The sequence below is a fragment of the Ischnura elegans genome, chromosome 3 (assembly GCF_921293095.1).
Source record: "Ischnura elegans chromosome 3, ioIscEleg1.1, whole genome shotgun sequence".
NCBI lineage: Eukaryota > Metazoa > Arthropoda > Insecta > Odonata > Coenagrionidae > Ischnura > Ischnura elegans.
In genome coordinates, this window is record NC_060248.1 from 34962291 (window position 1) to 34980243 (window position 17953).

General features: G+C 39.5%; 1 protein-coding gene across 1 annotated transcript in view; it reads left to right on the forward strand.

Annotated features, from left to right (window-relative positions):
* Positions 1-9231: 9231 nt before the first annotated feature.
* LOC124155162 overlaps positions 9232-17953 on the forward strand; it is a 41959-nt gene continuing 33237 nt past the window's right edge. Inside the window, exons 1-2 of the mRNA XM_046528879.1 lie at positions 9232-9874; positions 9972-10155. Coding sequence (XP_046384835.1) covers positions 9232-9874; positions 9972-10155 — 827 coding nt within the window. The remainder of the gene's footprint in view (positions 9875-9971; positions 10156-17953) is intronic.

Consider the following 17953-nt stretch of genomic DNA (forward strand, 5'->3'; position numbering starts at 1 on the left):
TGTCTATTTGTAGGGAACCAATTATAAAAAAATCGGAATAATGTCAATTAACAAATTTTATTTATATTGGGTGATTTGAAATGGAATGACCTTTATATCGAAATTGCTGATGTCTTTTACGCGTCGAAAGTGATAATTTTTAGTCACTAAAGAGATATATAACAGCTACATCATTTTGATATAAAATAGATATCACTTGGTGAAACCTTTATCAGACCAAAATTAAGCGGCCCTTAAATGAAAAAAGAAGAAATCTATTCGACACCATTATCGGAAAACTGATTTTTGTGACGATGCTTTGAAAAATACTAACTAGCCAGTCTGTCTAGTTCTATCACTTTAAGTGGTGATATTTAAAGTCGCACCACTTTAACGTTGCTGTGGGCGTATAAAAATTTGAAAAAAAAAGAAATTTTATGTCATCTTTCCATCATTATCAGTGATATTAAATTCTGATGGCGATATTGACATGATATCACTTTCATAATTCCTGAGATATAAATACGTGAAAGTGATGTGAAACTGATATCTTTCAGAATTAAAAACGGCATACGCTGTTTAGGTAATGAAGTGTACAAGGCTTTCCGAATGAATAAGTTGGGTGAATTATTTTTCGGGTTTTCCATCAAGTTAGGCTCCGCATGATGATCACCAGCCATAAGGATACCGGGGAAGGTTCTCAACGAAGCGTCGCGTCATCATCCATCGTGCAGGTCTTAGCATAGTGGAAAGCCTGAAAATAATTCAAGTAATCTAAAAAAAATAAAATCCGCGTTGGTCTGATTGATAAAATTGTGTTCTATGGTTATATAATGATATAGCATCATAAAGTTTCCAGCGGCCTTTGAAAATATTCACCAATTCGTCACGGATGGATTTGTTGATTTTCTGGTACCTACCTTATATTATTCATTTTTCGTAAGTTTCAGTGATTGGGGCAAGACATCATCCCTGACTTTTATCGGTCCTTTTGAGAAGGCTCTTCAGCTTATGATAATATGATGACCATATGATTACAGAAATATCATAATGATATCAGAAGGAACAACCTATTTTGAGTTCTCCCTAATCGGGGCCAATTCCAGAACTATGCCCTTGTGATGAACAGCATGTGGTATTACCATGGATACCACCGCTTTGATCCATAATTGTCCTTCCTAACTGCTTTGCAGCGGACCTTCTATCATTACAATACCACAAAGAGTGAAATATTAAAGTTGAGTTACCAAGTTGATTGCTGCGTTCTGAAATATTTTTAGCATGAGTCAAAACATAATAAGCAATACCTTCCTGTACCATAACGTTTCCATTGGACTTATTAGGGAGATGAGTGGTTAATTTTTGATTTCAGATACTTCTTGTTCCCTCTAGTTTTCTTTTACAAACGTGGTTTTTCCTTTATTCTACTGAAATGCCCTGTCAATCAAATTATCAATTTCTTAACTTCTGTCAATATCCCATTTTCTGGACATAGTTACTGCGATTTCTCATTACTTCTCTAATCCTCCATTGTCCTTCTTTATTGAGTGTTTCAGATATCTCCAAAGAAGTTTCCTTTCCCACATCTGCAACCGTTATGGGCCACCGGGACATCGGGACGTATCCCGGTGTGCCCTCCAGCTTGGAAATCTTTGTCACCCTCCTGTCCCGAAACTGACGAATTTTACAGTCACAATACCAAAATTGATCAGTCCTTTGATTTCCATGATTTCTCATTTAACAGCATGAGTAACACTGGATTGAGCAAAAAAAACAATACTTAAAATTAATGTAATTAATTCTGGATCATTCCCATAGTGCTGGCGTCCTCTGGCCATGGCCGTCCACCGCCCTAAGATGGGGTCCAGCACGCGGGGCCTGATCTGAAAGAAATATTCTTTCATTTCCCTCAACTTCTCTACTTTCGAACCAGTGTCTATTGGTCTGATGGCTTTTTTTCTTTACTTTGAAGTTCTATTTAAGGTTTTAGCAATGAATGGGACCGGGTTGCTACGACAACTAGATAATTGACTTCTTATATGGGTCTAGGATCAAAGTTCGACGGTGGCAGCGATAAATCAGAGGTTTTCTTATCCCTGCTGGAGTGCTATAGGTAGAGTACTTCGGCTACAGCACCGTTGGATGGGATGTTTAAGTAGTTAGAGCGGAATCAGCTGAATTCAAGTGATATACACGAGCTACCTATTTTTTACGCAAAAGAGTCGCCAAAAAAAATTAAACAAAAGAAAAAATAATTAGGAATGAAATGTGAGCGTGATTTTGCACCTCAGCACAATGAACACTTATAAAATTATTTTTTTAAAGCTATTTATAGTAGTAAACTTGACTAGTTTCAACACTGCTTCCAACCTTTGCACACTGAACTGTTGACCACGCACTTTGAGTAAATATTCACAATCTAAGTGGTAAATCTTAAGTAAATATATTTATTAGCAAAAGATCAGCAAGACGCATGTAAAAGCCGAGAAATTAAATACATTTGCGTAATTTAGGCGGAGTCGATGAAGTGGTTTTCGTTTGGCGATGTTGATATCAGAGATATTCCGGCGCCCATCTTGCTGGTTTCAGGCAATTTTCCGCAAATGTCTCCGTTAATTTATCATATACTTATAACTTTCCGTACATACTTAGATTCGTCACAAAATTTTGCTTATAATGAGTGCCGTTTCAACAAATTCTTGACACAAACAGCTTCGCCAGCTTGAAAAATCGTATTTCTGCATAAGGTCAGTGCTGTAGTAGGGCCGGTACGGCATATCCCCTGAAATCCAAACTCGTAATGAGAGCACCGGTTAAACTATCTTTTTAAATCTGTAAAAAAAATACCCCTACTATAAATTTTCTAATGGATATCTACCGATTCGATCGATAGATTTTTCTTCCTCATAGGAAAATCTACTAGGATTGGTAGAATATTAATTGCGTATGCTTGGTTTCGCTTATAGTAGGGCCCGCTCGCCTTTGTGACGGTGCGGGATTCCTTGTCCCCTCCCTTCCTTTCCTATCCTTCCCCTGGAGGTGTCGTCGGGCTCTCATCGCGGCGATGCCTCCATTCCTTTTTCCTTCCTCTGTCCTCCCCCTCTCGAGAGGCACGGGCGTATAAGTCTCGGACTTGGTTCCCGGTCCTCGAGAGCGTAACCTTTGCGGGGCCCGCCCTGGGACCCCCGAACCCACTGTCTAATGGATTTCAGAAATAAAAATCGAAAATGATTATTTACTTGTACAGAGTTATCTCGTGGCACAACTTGGAACTGATTTTGCTGAGTACCGCCTAAATTTTTTCCCAAGTACAGCACTGCATAAGATCCCACATCAAATTATTCTAATTTTACCGTCAAATGTCTCCGAAACGGCACATTGGAATCCTTTTTTCAATTGGACCATTGAAAGTAAGTCTTTCAAAGAATATGTGACCAAAGTTTCATCAAATATTTGTTACTTTTACCGAGGTGCTCAAACTTCCTTAAGCCGTAATCCCCTCGGCACCTTTCGTTAATGAGCAGGCTAATGTCGACGCCGGGTTTCCCTCCCGCCTTCCTACCCTTCACTACGGTGCAAATGACCTTAGTTTTCGGTCACCTCCTCCAAATACCATACCATACCTTTTTGTTTCTTTCCCGTGCAAGTTTCATTCCCTTTCATCCACAAGAACTCCTCAGATTCCTCTCCACGGATTCAATCCGACCCACATTCTAGAACCACTCTCTTCACAATGAGTGCGGATGTGGAGAAAATTTGACGCAATATCATTCGTGTTCACTTCGGAAAAAGCCTTCTCGGAGCATCCGCGCCCCTCAACCTGATTACATTTATTCCAGGGAGCACATGATATTTCACCATAGATGTAATCCCGCATGAGTATAGGAAAGGAGGAATGTCATTGGATTTAAATCGCATAGAGAAGCTTCCACGTGACAATATTGCCACTCACTAGCACCAGAAGGTGCACCTCGTAAAGGCCTTCGGATAAAAGAAATGTAGGGAGACCATGCAACCCAAATTTGACCAGAAATTTGGAAATATTGACCCTTGAAGTAACCAAGCACGATCAAATTGAATTAAATTTCTTCATTTTATTAATTAAGTTATCATATTTTTTATTTCAATATATTTTAAAATACCCATGGCATGCTTTTGATATCTTCCTTATTTACCGAGATATGTAAGCTAATGTAAAGGCTATCGTAGAATTACAGTTTTATAACAATGTTATAAACTGTAAACCTTTGCGTATATTACCAAAAGACTCCGGGGTTTCGTTTTTTGATCAAATGGATACGATTCTCCGGGGGTTGGGTTGATATTGGTGTCCGAAGGGACAATCCTCTGGACGACTTTGGGTGGAATGGCCCAGGGGCATGGCTTGTCTTGTATTTTTGAGTTCAAAAATGTATTGCTGTTACATGCTTAGCGAGGGTAGGTATTACCTACTGTGGTGAAACACCCCCAACACCTTTTGGAGGCACAGTGGCAAGGTCTCATTTACATGTACAACATCTCGTTTAGAATATATCTCTTCTTGTCCAACACGCCTAACACTTCTCTATTCCTCTCGCTATCACATAATCTATTCATGGATGTATTGGAGATAAATAAAGACGCACCAAAGTAGAAGATACCTCGCTGGATTCCGACGATATCTTTGCCGGTCTCGGTGGCAGAGGGGTAAAGTCCTTGCCTGTCACACAAGAGGCCTAGGGTTTGAGCTCCGCAAGGGTCGGTTTACCCTATCCACATCATGAATGATCGTGAACGTTTGTTTTTTAAGTAAAATACATCGATATAAAATTCCAATGATGCTTTTTTCGGTGGTAGAGTAAAAAAATAGATGGGGCTAGGTTGTAGGCCCGGGGGGTAACCTCCCAGCAGTAGTTGGGGGTTCGGACAAAATTGCCATTATATCAAGTGTAAATTAAATCCTCATTATACCCCCCCCCTACAGACCACTCTTTAGACCCGCCACTGACACACGAAATAAATAAAATTTAGGAAAAGAAAAAGTCGCAGATTATTGGAAAAACATTCCGTGAAAACCTACGAAAAACCGAAAATTATCCATGTTTACCATTTCATATTTTATCCTCCCTGTGTATAAGCGGGGTACTGTGCCACGAATTCCGTGGGAGCAGGGTTCTCTTAATGCGTTTTTAATGATCGAGGGTACCGCCGCATTTTCGTTTATCGGCAATATTCAGGGTTATTAAAACACCAATCAATGGATGAATGGCTGACGGCAAAAAGTTTATGCGCTCGATTCCGCTGCGACGATCTCCAATTTATCGCAGGCCAATATCCGAGTGACCCAAAGCGGAACGGGATCAACGGACCGAATGCTGTTCCGACAAAAACCGCCAACTCCGTATGTCCTCTTCCCACGATGACGGCAATGAATGTCAAAGGCTAAAGCTGATTTCACTTCCCGAGACGCAATTTACACCTAACTGATTCCCCATCGATACAGCCGTTACGCATTAAAATATTTCCGGATTAATGAGCTGCTAAACGTTTACTACTTATATATCAAAATTCAGTAATGGACTCGTTCACATATTTCTGTTTTAATAGTTAATTGAGATTTTATTAAAGAAAAAGCTAATGTGCACGGAAAGAAAGTGATGACCCCAAACGAGTAAAATTTGACAAGGTTTAGGGATTATTATTATTATAGTATTCTTCGGATTAAGGTAGTTTTCCATGGAGTACTCAAAAAGTGATCTGGGAGCCTCCCTTTCCTTCCAGCACTGCCTTCTTCAATTCACTGTAAGGCCTACTCCCTTTCAATCTATCTAAAGATATTATTCTTTTCCTTCCCCTCCCTCGTTTCCCTAACATTCTACCCTCTAACACCGTTTTCAACATCCCCTCCCCGCTAAGTACTCCTTCCGTCCATATCTTCTGTCTTCTCCGTATCTCATCTAAAAGCACCTATCCTCGCCAGCCATATCCAGCACTTCGTCGTTCCTTTTCTTCTCCGTCCATTTCGCCCTCTCCAATGCAAAATAACGGCTTTCCCCCTTCATTTCATGAATTGATCTTAATCTCTTCCTTCCCTTCCCTCGCTTAACTATCATTCCTCCGAATAGCATTGTTTTAGTATAGGTACCTTACCCGTTCAGTAATCGCTCCATCAAAGCCTTATGGCTCCTCCGCAGGTCATCTAGATGCTGCCTTTCCTCACCCATCATGTCCACCACTTCGTCTTTCCTCCTCCTCTCCGTCCACTCCCTTTATTCATTTTTCTCCATAACCGCATCTTGAACGCTTTCAGTCTTCGCCGATTGTGACAGAGTTTAAAAGTTCCAGTGAAAGGTACCCGTATGCCTCGTTCAGATTACGATTGTCCGAGCGATCGTGCCAACGATAGTTGGCCGAACCAGCAGAGTGAATGCATGTCCTGGTAGTCCTGATAGTTACCGTGGTTCCAAACGTTGCCACTCTACGATGGTTAGGCGCTGGGAGACCGGAAAAGGAAGCGACAAGAGAAAGACGAAAAGGGAAGTTCTTGAGCTCCCTTCCCTCTATTTTTTCATGAATTTGTCCAAGCAAGGAAGAATCTGGACAGAAGATGAATTATTCGTTAAAAGCACGTTGAACACAGTGATATCTTGACCCTGCATACCTCAACAGCTTTGCTAACCGTCAATTTCTCGTTCACTTTAGATGTCAGCACTAGCTGGCAGCACAGATATCAACCATCGTTGTGTGAATGCACGATAGTTACAACGATTGCTGGAACAATCGTAATCTTAACGAGGCATTATTTTAACGTTTGTCGATCTATCGCTTGATTCTCGCTAAAACCGAGATCTCTAACCCTTTCCCAGGAGAGTTGATGACAGAATCGACTCTTGCCGAACGGGTCATCCCGCTCGGTTGACCCACGATCTCCCGTGGTGATCACATGTGAATCACTGTTGCTGTTAATCTCTTGTGAGTGATTCTCTGCTTCGGTGGAAGATTATTCTATTTAAATAAATAAAAGATCGTAGCACTTTTCCACATTTTTTTACTGCGTACAACGCGTTGCTCACTGAGCCATCATCTGGTACAAGACTACGATCTTTTACTTAAAAGTGCTACGATCTTTTATTTACTTAAATATGTCTAACTTGCACCAATTGAAGCCTGAATCTGTTGAACTTATTCGGAAGATTATTCTATATCGAATTAATCAACAAACCTCAAATGGCATCACCAAATACAGAAATGTGGGCGGAAACTTTCGCCTTTCCTTACTTTAAACTTACACGAGAATGACTGAAAAAGGAAGATTGTTGCTCGTCGTAACTTAACTTTCCCTTCCATCGGCCTAATTTTTTCATTGAATTGAGATCTCGGGTATCAGTGAAACGCCTACTTATTAAAGTGTTTTTTCTCTTCCCGTCTAGTCTTCTTAACCTCCCGTAAGGCGCAAATATTGGAATTCCTGAGCTCAGGCGCAATTTGCATGACAGCACATTTGTGAAAAAACATTATTTACTCCTAGCATGGCTCGATGGTACACCTTTAACGCTTGAAGCGCAATTTTTAAAGTTAACGTTCAGTTATTACGGAGGCTTCCGCGGAGAGTTGATTGGTGATAGTTTTCCGGGTTTGGACCCGAAGACGGGAGCTGGAACGCGCCCGAAACTGTCGTCCGCAAAAACATGAATCAACGCGGTGTAAACCCGGAAAACTATCACTAAACGTTCAGTTAAATGATGCCTTATTTGGTGTGTATACATCACTTTACTCACAGTCATACGGCCTCGGGCCGATCCAACAAGGTGCGAATTAACGTGCTCTTCAGCCTATTATACTAAGTATTATTACATGCAATGTATTTTAGCATGTGAATTATATAATATCAGTGTTTTTACTCTCCTTAATTATTTAGCTAATAATTCTTTTATTTTGCTTGGTTGTGCCACCATTTTGTTTAACTATACTAAATAATCCGACACTGATCTGTCTGCATTAATTCGAAAAGCATGAGACTGCATAGAGTATGTCAAAACAAATAGATGGTATAAGCGCCAAGGGTCTATGCTGCGTAGTGGCACGGTGAAAAAAAAAACACTCGCGCTTTGCCTGTCACATCCATTGCACCCGACGCGACGGAAGGTTAAGGCTTCCTCAGAGTTCATCCGACCGATCTATTAGATGTCCATCATTCTTCAATGTGATACGCTAACTGCAAAACTAAATCTTTCCGACTAAAAGTAAACATATCATGCTATTAACAACGAGCATGTTTCCATAACATGTTTCATTTTAGAAGGAAACGTTGAGTTTTGCACCTAGCAACAACTTTTTTAAAAATCGTCCAACTTGGGCATGATGCCTATCTGCAGTTAGCGATTCATATAATGTCCAACGGCATATTTCAAATACCACCTTTGATATCTCTGCTGCTGTCATTATCCATGCCCCGTTAGGGTGGCCCAAAAAAAACTTTTTTTTGAAAGTTTGTGGGGCGACTTCATTTTATGGTGCAATTTCATGTATAAACGACCCACAAAAAAATTCGGCTCGATTGCACAATATTTGACCCTGCCGAAACGCGTTTAAACATTTTCGGTTAGGATGTAAGGCATTTTGCCTACTTTACAGGGGCTATTTTCCGTTTTCTCCGGTATTTGCTGCAGAAATTGTTGTTAAATAGAATAAATACAATACTTGTTGATAAAAACTATTATTACAAATCAGTTATTTTATTATTAATTCGTTAAAAATGGTTTACATAAAATTTACAACCTTTTTTTTCCATACTTACTTATAACAGATATTTTTTGATGAGGGACACACTCCTTTCGGCGGTGTCATTGACGACTTTAATATGTTTTATAACATTAAATCCTTTCAGGTACCTTTCATCGAAAAGCCAATCTTCGGGGTCTCTTGACAAAAAGCCTTCTACGGCATGATAGATTTCGCTTATTCTCGTTATAATTGGATAAAAAGGTAATCAAGAAAGCGTTCAAAGCAGCACGGTTATCGTTTGGCGGCAAAAGTAAACTCAGTCAATGCTTCATTAGAACAATGTTGCAAGGCGGCATCATTGTCCTACGACGATGCAAGAAGACAACGGCACTTCATGATCACAGCTATATTGTTGCGCGACTCTCCCGCCCCTGAAGACTCCAGTGACAAAACAAGCGGTAGCATTCGTGAAAGCAGTTCATGTTTTCAGAGGTGAAACCGTGTGTCTCTGAGTTATTTTTCTAGGAGTTTGTGTGATTTTACTTCGAAATGGCTGAGAAGAGTTATAGGCGTATCACTAGGAGGAATACCAATATTTGGCTCGTTGGTGACTGTTTCGATGAAAACTTGCCGAGAAATGGGAAACTTCCTACATTGCGAGAAGTTTTGAAGAGTTTCTTTGCTAGACTGCACTCCACGCCGGGCACTACTAAATCCAAAGACGTCGCCAGACACACGGGGAGCGCATTGCTGGAATTTTGGGCAGAAGCAAACATCCCAACTCAAAACGCCCGTTATGTTATTAAGAAACTATTAAACGTGTATAGGGAATATAGGAGGTTAGGAAAAGATAAGGGCCTCAAATGCAGGAAGAGTGATATGAAGAGACAATTATTTACATCCAAGCTGGACAGGCTGCTCGACATTGGTCATAAGAAAGCTATGGAGCTCATTAAAATAGATGATGACCGCCAATTTTACGTGAGCATGCAAAGTGACCGCATTGGGTATATGGGCGGCATCGATAAGGAATGGTGCGCCATGCAGGAAAACAATCGTAAAAGGAATCATCAGAAGGAACTTGCAGCGGAGAAGGCGAAAGAACGAAGTACAAAGGAGACGAATGAGCTCTTTAAAAACCATGTTTCTTCCGAGGCTTCCGATACGAGCACGGCTGAAGACACCGATGATGGTATGTAGTTTTGTATGTATGAATTATCAAGCTAAAATTTATGAATAATTTTATTTATGTAGGTCATATAATTTTTGTTGCACTACACATTTTACAGACTTTACACCGAGCAAGCCTAAGAAGCGCAAGATTCACATTGTAAATGACTCAATGGTATCTGCTGCGTTAGATCGAACTCTGACGTCTTCCGGTGGGGGATCCATGCCAATAAAAGCGGTTGCTCAGGCCACAGCGAAATCTTTGGGTTTTGCTGAGAAGGAGGTGCAGATAGTGCATTTATGGTATTTATCAGAAACATTAGTTTGCTTATCTTTGTTTGATCCCAATGTTTCATTGCCTTGTAAGAGGGCGATGGTCAACTCTTTTTTAAAGGAAGTGCATGTTTGCAGCCCTCGAGCGCAACTTCCTCCCAATTGTGGCATTAAGGATTTGGAATTGAGCGATTTCGTTTCCTCTAATTCTCGACGTTTCTTCGACATTACGGGCATTGATCAAGGCTTTTTGTCAAGAGACCCCGAAGATTGGATTTTCGATGAAAGGTACCTGAAAGGATTTAATGTTATAAAACATATTAAAGTCGTCAATGACACCGCCGAAAGGGGTGTGTCCCTCATCAAAAAATATCTGTTACAGAAAAACCTTACCTGTAATGAACGTGAGAGACAGCATTTGCTATTAGTGATGCAGAAGCACAGAAGAATGTTCGATAAGTACGGAAAAAAAAGGTTGTAAATTTTATGTAAACCATTTTTAACGAATTAATAATAAAATAACTGATTTGTAATAATAGTTTTTATCAACAAGTATTGTATTTATTCTATTTAACAACAATTTCTGCAGCAAATACCGGAGAAAACGGAAAATAGCCCCTGTAAAGTAGGCAAAATGCCTTACATCCTAACCGAAAATGTTTAAACGCGTTTCGGCAGGGTCAAATATTGTGCAATCGAGCCGAATTTTTTTGTGGGTCGTTTATACATGAAATTGCACCATAAAATGAAGTCGCCCCACAAACTTTCAAAAAAAAGTTTTTTTTGGGCCACCCTAATGCCCCGTATCCGTAGAGAAGCGCATTCCAAAGGAAAATTCTGATAAATTATTTGTTTGTAAGTTAGTCTCGATTAGTTATTAGGTTTGTAAGTTACGACGAGCAACAATCTTCCTTTTTCAGTCATTCTCTTGTAAGTTTAAAATAGGGAAAGGCGAAAGTTTCCGCCCACTTTTCTGTATTTGGTGATGTCATTTGAGGTTTGTTGATTAATTTGATACAGAATGATCTACCGAATAAGGTCAACAGACTCAGGCTGCAATTCCAGACTGGAAAGATAAGTGACGATAGATCGTTGTAAGTTTTTGGAAACCAAAGGTATTATCTGATCATTCTGGTTTAAAAAGGTGCGTCAGTCCCTTCAGTTATCCTTATTCTATTTATTTTTTTCGTATGATTCGGTGAAAATTTTACCAATAGTTTTTTATTAACGATTAATAGGCATCCATTTCAAAAGAAATCTCATTTATTTTTTATAAAATTGTTTCAAGCCACAAAGAAAAACTTAAAAATTATTATGCTTCAAAGGTTAATCTGGACAAATTTATGGAAAATAAAAGGATGATGCAATTATATATTTATTTCATTGGTATTTTCTGCCAACAAAAGCATTCTAAAGTCAGCCAATCGTTTTTATAAACTCATTTCATTCCAAAACAAAATAAAATAGCAGAAGGAAATTTTTCTCAATTTCGTATAACACATAGTATAGGTCGTATGCTCGATTTATATACGAAAAAAATATGAATAATCCTTAAAATGACTAAACCTTTCCTCGCATAATATTTTCCGCATCACATATATCCAACAATACCATAACTGCTTTACTGGATACATAAACATTCATTATTCTGCGGTGGCCATAAGAATTTAGAAACGCTTTTATTAAAAATTTACTAAAATTACATAAAATTAATTACAAAACATCGATAAATTATCCACCGACGAAAGAGGATTGTTATGTTACCTCTCATTCAGTCACGAGATGGGAAATAAAAGAAGAGATAAACAAATTGCAATCACTTGTGATGTAAATATCTCATCATCAAATTCATGCGGGTAAAATGGAAAACACGATGGAATAAGTGAGAGTATCGACAACAAATCCCGATTCTCAAATAGAGAGAAAAACTGTCCATATTACACACAGCCAGTTTATGCAATTAATAAATAGCTTTTAAAATACGATTATTTTTTAAATCTTGGAAAAATAAGATCCAAATACCAAGACTGGAGTCAATAAGAGCTCCTATTAAACGTGGAAGAGCCTATAGTTTCATCCAAGTTTGAAATACGTGAGAAAATACACCGAAATATACTTTTAAAAGAAAGCATTACAATATGCTTCCTTCGGTACAATGCAGAAGTAGACGTAAATGAAAATTTTATAAATAAAATTGCCACATATACGTGAATGTAAAACAAAATGTAAACAAAAGAATTGTTAGCCGAGATACCATCAGACATTGCCTATTTCGTTCAGTAGTGGCTAAAATGAACTTTGTAACTGAAAGAGTCTACCTTAATTTACAGATAAAATTTGCAATATTATTCATGAATGCTGATTATTTTTAACCTATGCTTACGAATTGTAGCAGATGCATAATTTAACTATCAAAGTCTGACTATGCCTCTCAAAGATGTCAAAAGTGTATTTTTTGGTCTACAGTGGAATTTTTCAACATTTCACGTAGCTCACTAAAAGTAAACTTGCTTTCCCGAAAAACTTCGCTGATAAACGTTTTCAGCGCGTGAGGGAAAAAAGAAGGCACAGTAGAGTTCATTTATTTCGAGAAATCCATGAATATTTTTTTATCTCCTCAAAGGGATAAAATTCTCAGGATCCGCGCCAGCCGGCCCTAGTAGCAACGGAGGAAATGTAAGATCAGAGCGACAGCCCTCTGCTTCGAGCTTCAAAATGCATATTCCTCAAGGCTATTTTCGACGTATTCCTGGAGGAGGACGAATCTTTCGCACTCTTCAACATGTTTACGGACTGAAAGTTGTCTGAGGAGAATTACTTTCCTTGCATATGAAAGAATTGAACATTTTTTTCACATGATTGTAAAATTGTATTCTTCAAGCAAAATAGATTTCTACATCCATTGATGACTAAACAAAAGCACTATTTCTACGAAATATAAACGCATTACAGCCATAAAAAAGTGTAGGAACAGCATAATTATATTTTTGGCTATTTTCAGTTATTAGGGATGATACACCAAGCTGGTTCTACACCAGCCTGGTGCTATTCTACCAACCACTAGTCTTGTTAAATGGCTTCTCAGAAAGCTATCTGGTCAGAAAAATCCATTTATGACAAATAAAAATAACTATTACTTCGGAATGGTAAGAATTTTAAACTGTGAAAAAAGGAAAACTAATTCCACCTTAATTAATCTTCACCTTTTTTTGTGAGAATATATCAGCTTAGCACTGTACCAGCCTGCCGCTATATTAGACTATGAAAAAATATTTGTGCTCAATCAAACTGCAACTCTCTGCCGATATTCCATCCGGAAGTCAATTGATCTATTGAAAAAGCACGCAAAATAAATACTCAGATAAATAATTCTCAGTAATACGCCTTCCCTTTTCATTCACCCACTTACTACCCTTCCAATGAAACATAATCCCTAACGAGCACTAGTTTTTCCAAATCGATTCTTTAGCCACTTCAATACCCGACCCGGAATATGATTCGGCGTTTCCCTAGTAGGTATATGCTGTTGATAATATCTCGAAAATTACTTCCCATTGGACACTAGAGCAAAAAGCTTAACTAATTCCATTTTCTGTCATACTTCGTGGGGGAATGTTGATAAAAATCAGTTAGATTCGCGGATGATCAGGAGTTGATTAGCCAGTCACCGAGGGAGCTTAAGGCTTTAATAGGATGCGTAAAGCGAGCGAAGGGAGGATTATGGGATGAGGATTTATCACGAGAAGATCAAGGTTATACGGTTTTGTAATGCATCGCGAGCGAGGAATCTGAAACTTAAGATAAAGGTGGGTGGGGAAAAACTTGAGCACGTTGAGCAGTTCAACTATTTGGGCAGCAAATTAGAAAAAAAACGGCTACAGCAGTAAGGAAATTTGGAAGAGAATTGCGTAAGCAAAGAAGACATTGATGAACAGGAAGTGCCTGCTGAGTGGATCGCTACGTAAACGAGGTAGAGGAAGGAAGAGAATACGATTTTTAGATTGAAAGAAGAGAATTGCATTAGCAAAGGAGGCGTTCATGAACAGGAAGGAGCTTCTGAGAGGTTCGCTATGAAAGAATTTAAAGAAAAGGTAGGTAAAGAGTCTGATCTGGAGTGTAGCGCGTTACGGTGCAGAAACGTGGACACTTAGGAAGTAGGACGAGAGAATACTAGAGACATTCGCGATGTGGGTGTGGCGAAGAATGGAAATAGTGAAGTGGAAGGAGAGGAGGAGGAAGGACGAAGTGCTGGATATGGTGGGTGAGGAGAGGCAGCTTTTAGATGAGACACGGAAAAGACAGAAGGCATGGATGGAGCGAGTACTTAGCGGGGAGGGGATGTTGAAAACAGTGTTTGAGGGTAGAATGTTCGGTAAACGTGGGAGAGGAAGGAAAAGAATAGGAATTTTAGATAGAATGAAAGGGAGTAAGCCTTACAGTTATTTTAAGAGGGTAGTACTTAAAGGAAGGGGAGGTTCCCAGATCATTTCTTGAATACGCCATGGAAACCTACCTTGATCGGTGGAATACTTTAATAATAATAATAATCATGCTTCGAAGTTTGAACGCGATCTGGTGGTGACACTCGGGTAAATTCATTTGAGAGTGAATGGCCTAATGCGCGGAAGGAAGCACTAAAGCCACCTCGGTTCTTTATACCCCCCGTGTCCTCTTTCCACAATAGGATTATGGGATGCATCGTAAAAATTGAAATTTCCTTTTGTCCCACAAACAGGAAACGAATTTTTGCGTTCCAAGAGTTTATCAGCCAACCTAATTCTGGCTAGATACCTTAAAAAAAGTTCATTCCACCTCTTGAATATCCTTCGATACCAAGAGAGAGAAAAAATGCCATTTAAGACGACAAAAGAGCTGGAAGGAGACTCAGAGAAGTAGTCAGACCCATGGGAACGAGAAACGGCCAAGGTAGCGTCAGAGACCAATGAAGTTACCTGGGAATTGCATTTACCTGTCGAGAGCGCTTCGATCAAGACAGTAAAAGGGGCCACTACACGCTATTTCACGGACGGACCATTTCGTCCAGAAAGAGAGAGAAAGAGAGAATGGTGTGGTGGATAAGGAGTCTCAAGAGACTTCAAAAAAAATACACGATCAAAACCGTAGGCATCGGCGGTTAGTCCCTTCCTTGAGGCCTGTTTATATATACTTAAAAACATTAAAATAAACACTTTAGTCAAAATTGGCTGCATAAAAAATATCGATAATATTAGACTAAAGTCTGAATCACACCGTCATTTTTTTCCATTTCTTCCCCGGGACAGCTCCAGAAATTGATCCAATGATGTCGGGAAAAATGACCGTTCCACGCGATCATTCTCCGCGATGGCTAGAGAGTTGGATATCCTGTCTTTTTTCCCTTCACTCGACCCGTCCCTTTTTCCCGTCGCTGAAACTATCGTTGGCAACGTCATTCAGCCAATCAGAACGCACGGCCGCTAATAGCGATTGTAACGCCAAGATTGGCTTTTAATCGAATGGCAGTCGTAAATACGGAAAATGACGGAAGTAAGCGATGGGAAAAGGGACAATGCCTTTTAAAAATTTTAATTCTCATTGCTATTATTATTACAAAGGCCGTTTTTATCAAATCCAATGGGCCATGAACAGAAGACGAAATGATTGATCAAATATTATTTTAATGGTAAATATTGAGCACACTGGCGGTATTGTTTCGACATAATCGCCTTGGCCGTTGAAGAATTGGTCCTTTCTCTGGGCAAGTGTTACTACACCTCCTCCACAGGATGTTGCCGCCAATAACTTATGCCTTTGCCCTGAAGCCCATAGCCCGTTTGAAAACGCTTCCCTCCTAACCACATCTTCATTTCAGTGTAAAGATGGAAGCCACACGGCACTAGCTCGGCATTGCACGGTGGGTGATCGAAAATGTCCCATTGAAATTGCTCGAGGAGCATTTGGGCTGCATCAGCGCTGAGATGACGGGCGTTGTCATGGATCAAAACACTTCCAGAAGTCAGCATGTCTCTTCTTTTGCTATGAATGGGAATGGACGTATTGTTTCACACTGTTGCAATCCCTAATAAGTCACTTTTGCGCAGCAAAACAACTGCGACGAATCTGCCCATTGGTGATCTCAAGACGTAGGCTCCAATGCCCGCGTAACAGACACCATTTATTCTCAATATGTACTGCATCATATCTTAAAAATTAATATAAAACTGCTGGACATTTTGGGGATGGAGAGACAGCTTGTAGATGAGATATTGAAGGGACAGAAGGTATGGATGAAGCGAGTACTTAGCGGGGAGGGGATGTTGTAAATAGTGTTAGAGAGTAGAATGTTAGGGAAACGAGAGAGGGAAAGGAAAATACTGGGATTAATAGATAGATTGAATGGGAGTAGGCCTTATTGTGCATAGAAGAGGGCGTAACCCATGAGGAGAGAGGAACTGCCGGAATGCTTCGTGAATGCTCCATGCAAACCTACCCTAAACGGTAGAATACTTGATAATAAATTATACCAGTTTTTGAGGATTTTATATGACATTCAAATGCCAAAAATTGCTTATAAGAATGTTCTTCACCAAAAATAAAAGTTGATTTTTCAAGGCCAATTTTTCCTCCGTTTATTAACTATATCTCGCAATGGCTGCATACATCCATCCTTAATTTAAAACGCACCAAAAAGGATGACTGCACCTTCTCCTCGAAAGATAAGACTGTGATAGAATGAAATAGAGTAGACTCTATTATGAATTAAAGATTGAAGTCCATTAAGGGAGGTAAGACTGCCAGAATAATTCTCAAATACTTCATAGAAACCTACCTTGATCCGTATAATACTAAAATACTAATAATATTCACAGTCATGAGGAATAGCATTGAATATTTATACATTTAATACATTGTATCATCCATAATTGAGTGGGTGAGAAGCCGAGGAGTACAACTGATTTCTTTTTTCTACACAGAGTTAGTTACAGAAATTAGGTATGAAAAAAATAACGATATCAACTAAATTTTTAGCAGTGCCTTTGATTTTCCACTCGATGTCAGCACATAACATAGACTCACTCGTACCCCTTATCAAACAAGTTTTTGTGTATTTATTCTAACAATTAACTTTGCCGAACTCTGTTGAGAAAAAATCACTTGTACCCCTTGGTTTCTCAACCCCTCAATTTATATTTTTATTAGTTCCCCTAATTACAGCTTGAAACTTGGATCGCCCTCCCCGTTAGCGTCGCGAGTGGTGACTTTTGAAACCCTATAAGTGCACAGTGAGTGACAGCACATCCAAAGGCCCCCTGGAATATCCTCTATTGTAATATTCGTGCTGCCGTCTACGGAATCGGGCAAACGCGGTGATAATCCAGGACACCACTTCAGTGAAACTTGCGTTCATGACAGTTCCGAATACTCCAAGGATGTTTCGGATGGATCTACCCGAGTCGTTTTTGCAGGACGTTGTGGTCAAGGGGACTGCATTGAGGAGGCCCCATTCGACCCCATAGAAGGCTGATTTCTGTTGCCACTTAAGTCGCATTTAAATCGGTTTTCAAAACTGTCCTCGGCGCGGTGACGATTGCAATGCTATCCACTTTTTTTCCAACATTTTGCAGTATAACTTTTGAAATTGCGAGGAATAGCAGAGAAAAGTTATGAATTTAGTAGATCACGTCGTCATGTTCATAAATATATTGGTTAACACCTTAATTATACCCCGTGAAACTCGGATCACTTTGCACGTCAGAGACGCGAGTGGTGACTTTAATAAACCCATTTAAATGCGCGGTGGGTGACAACACATTTTGAGGCCGAATTGAGGATCCTCTTTTGTAACATT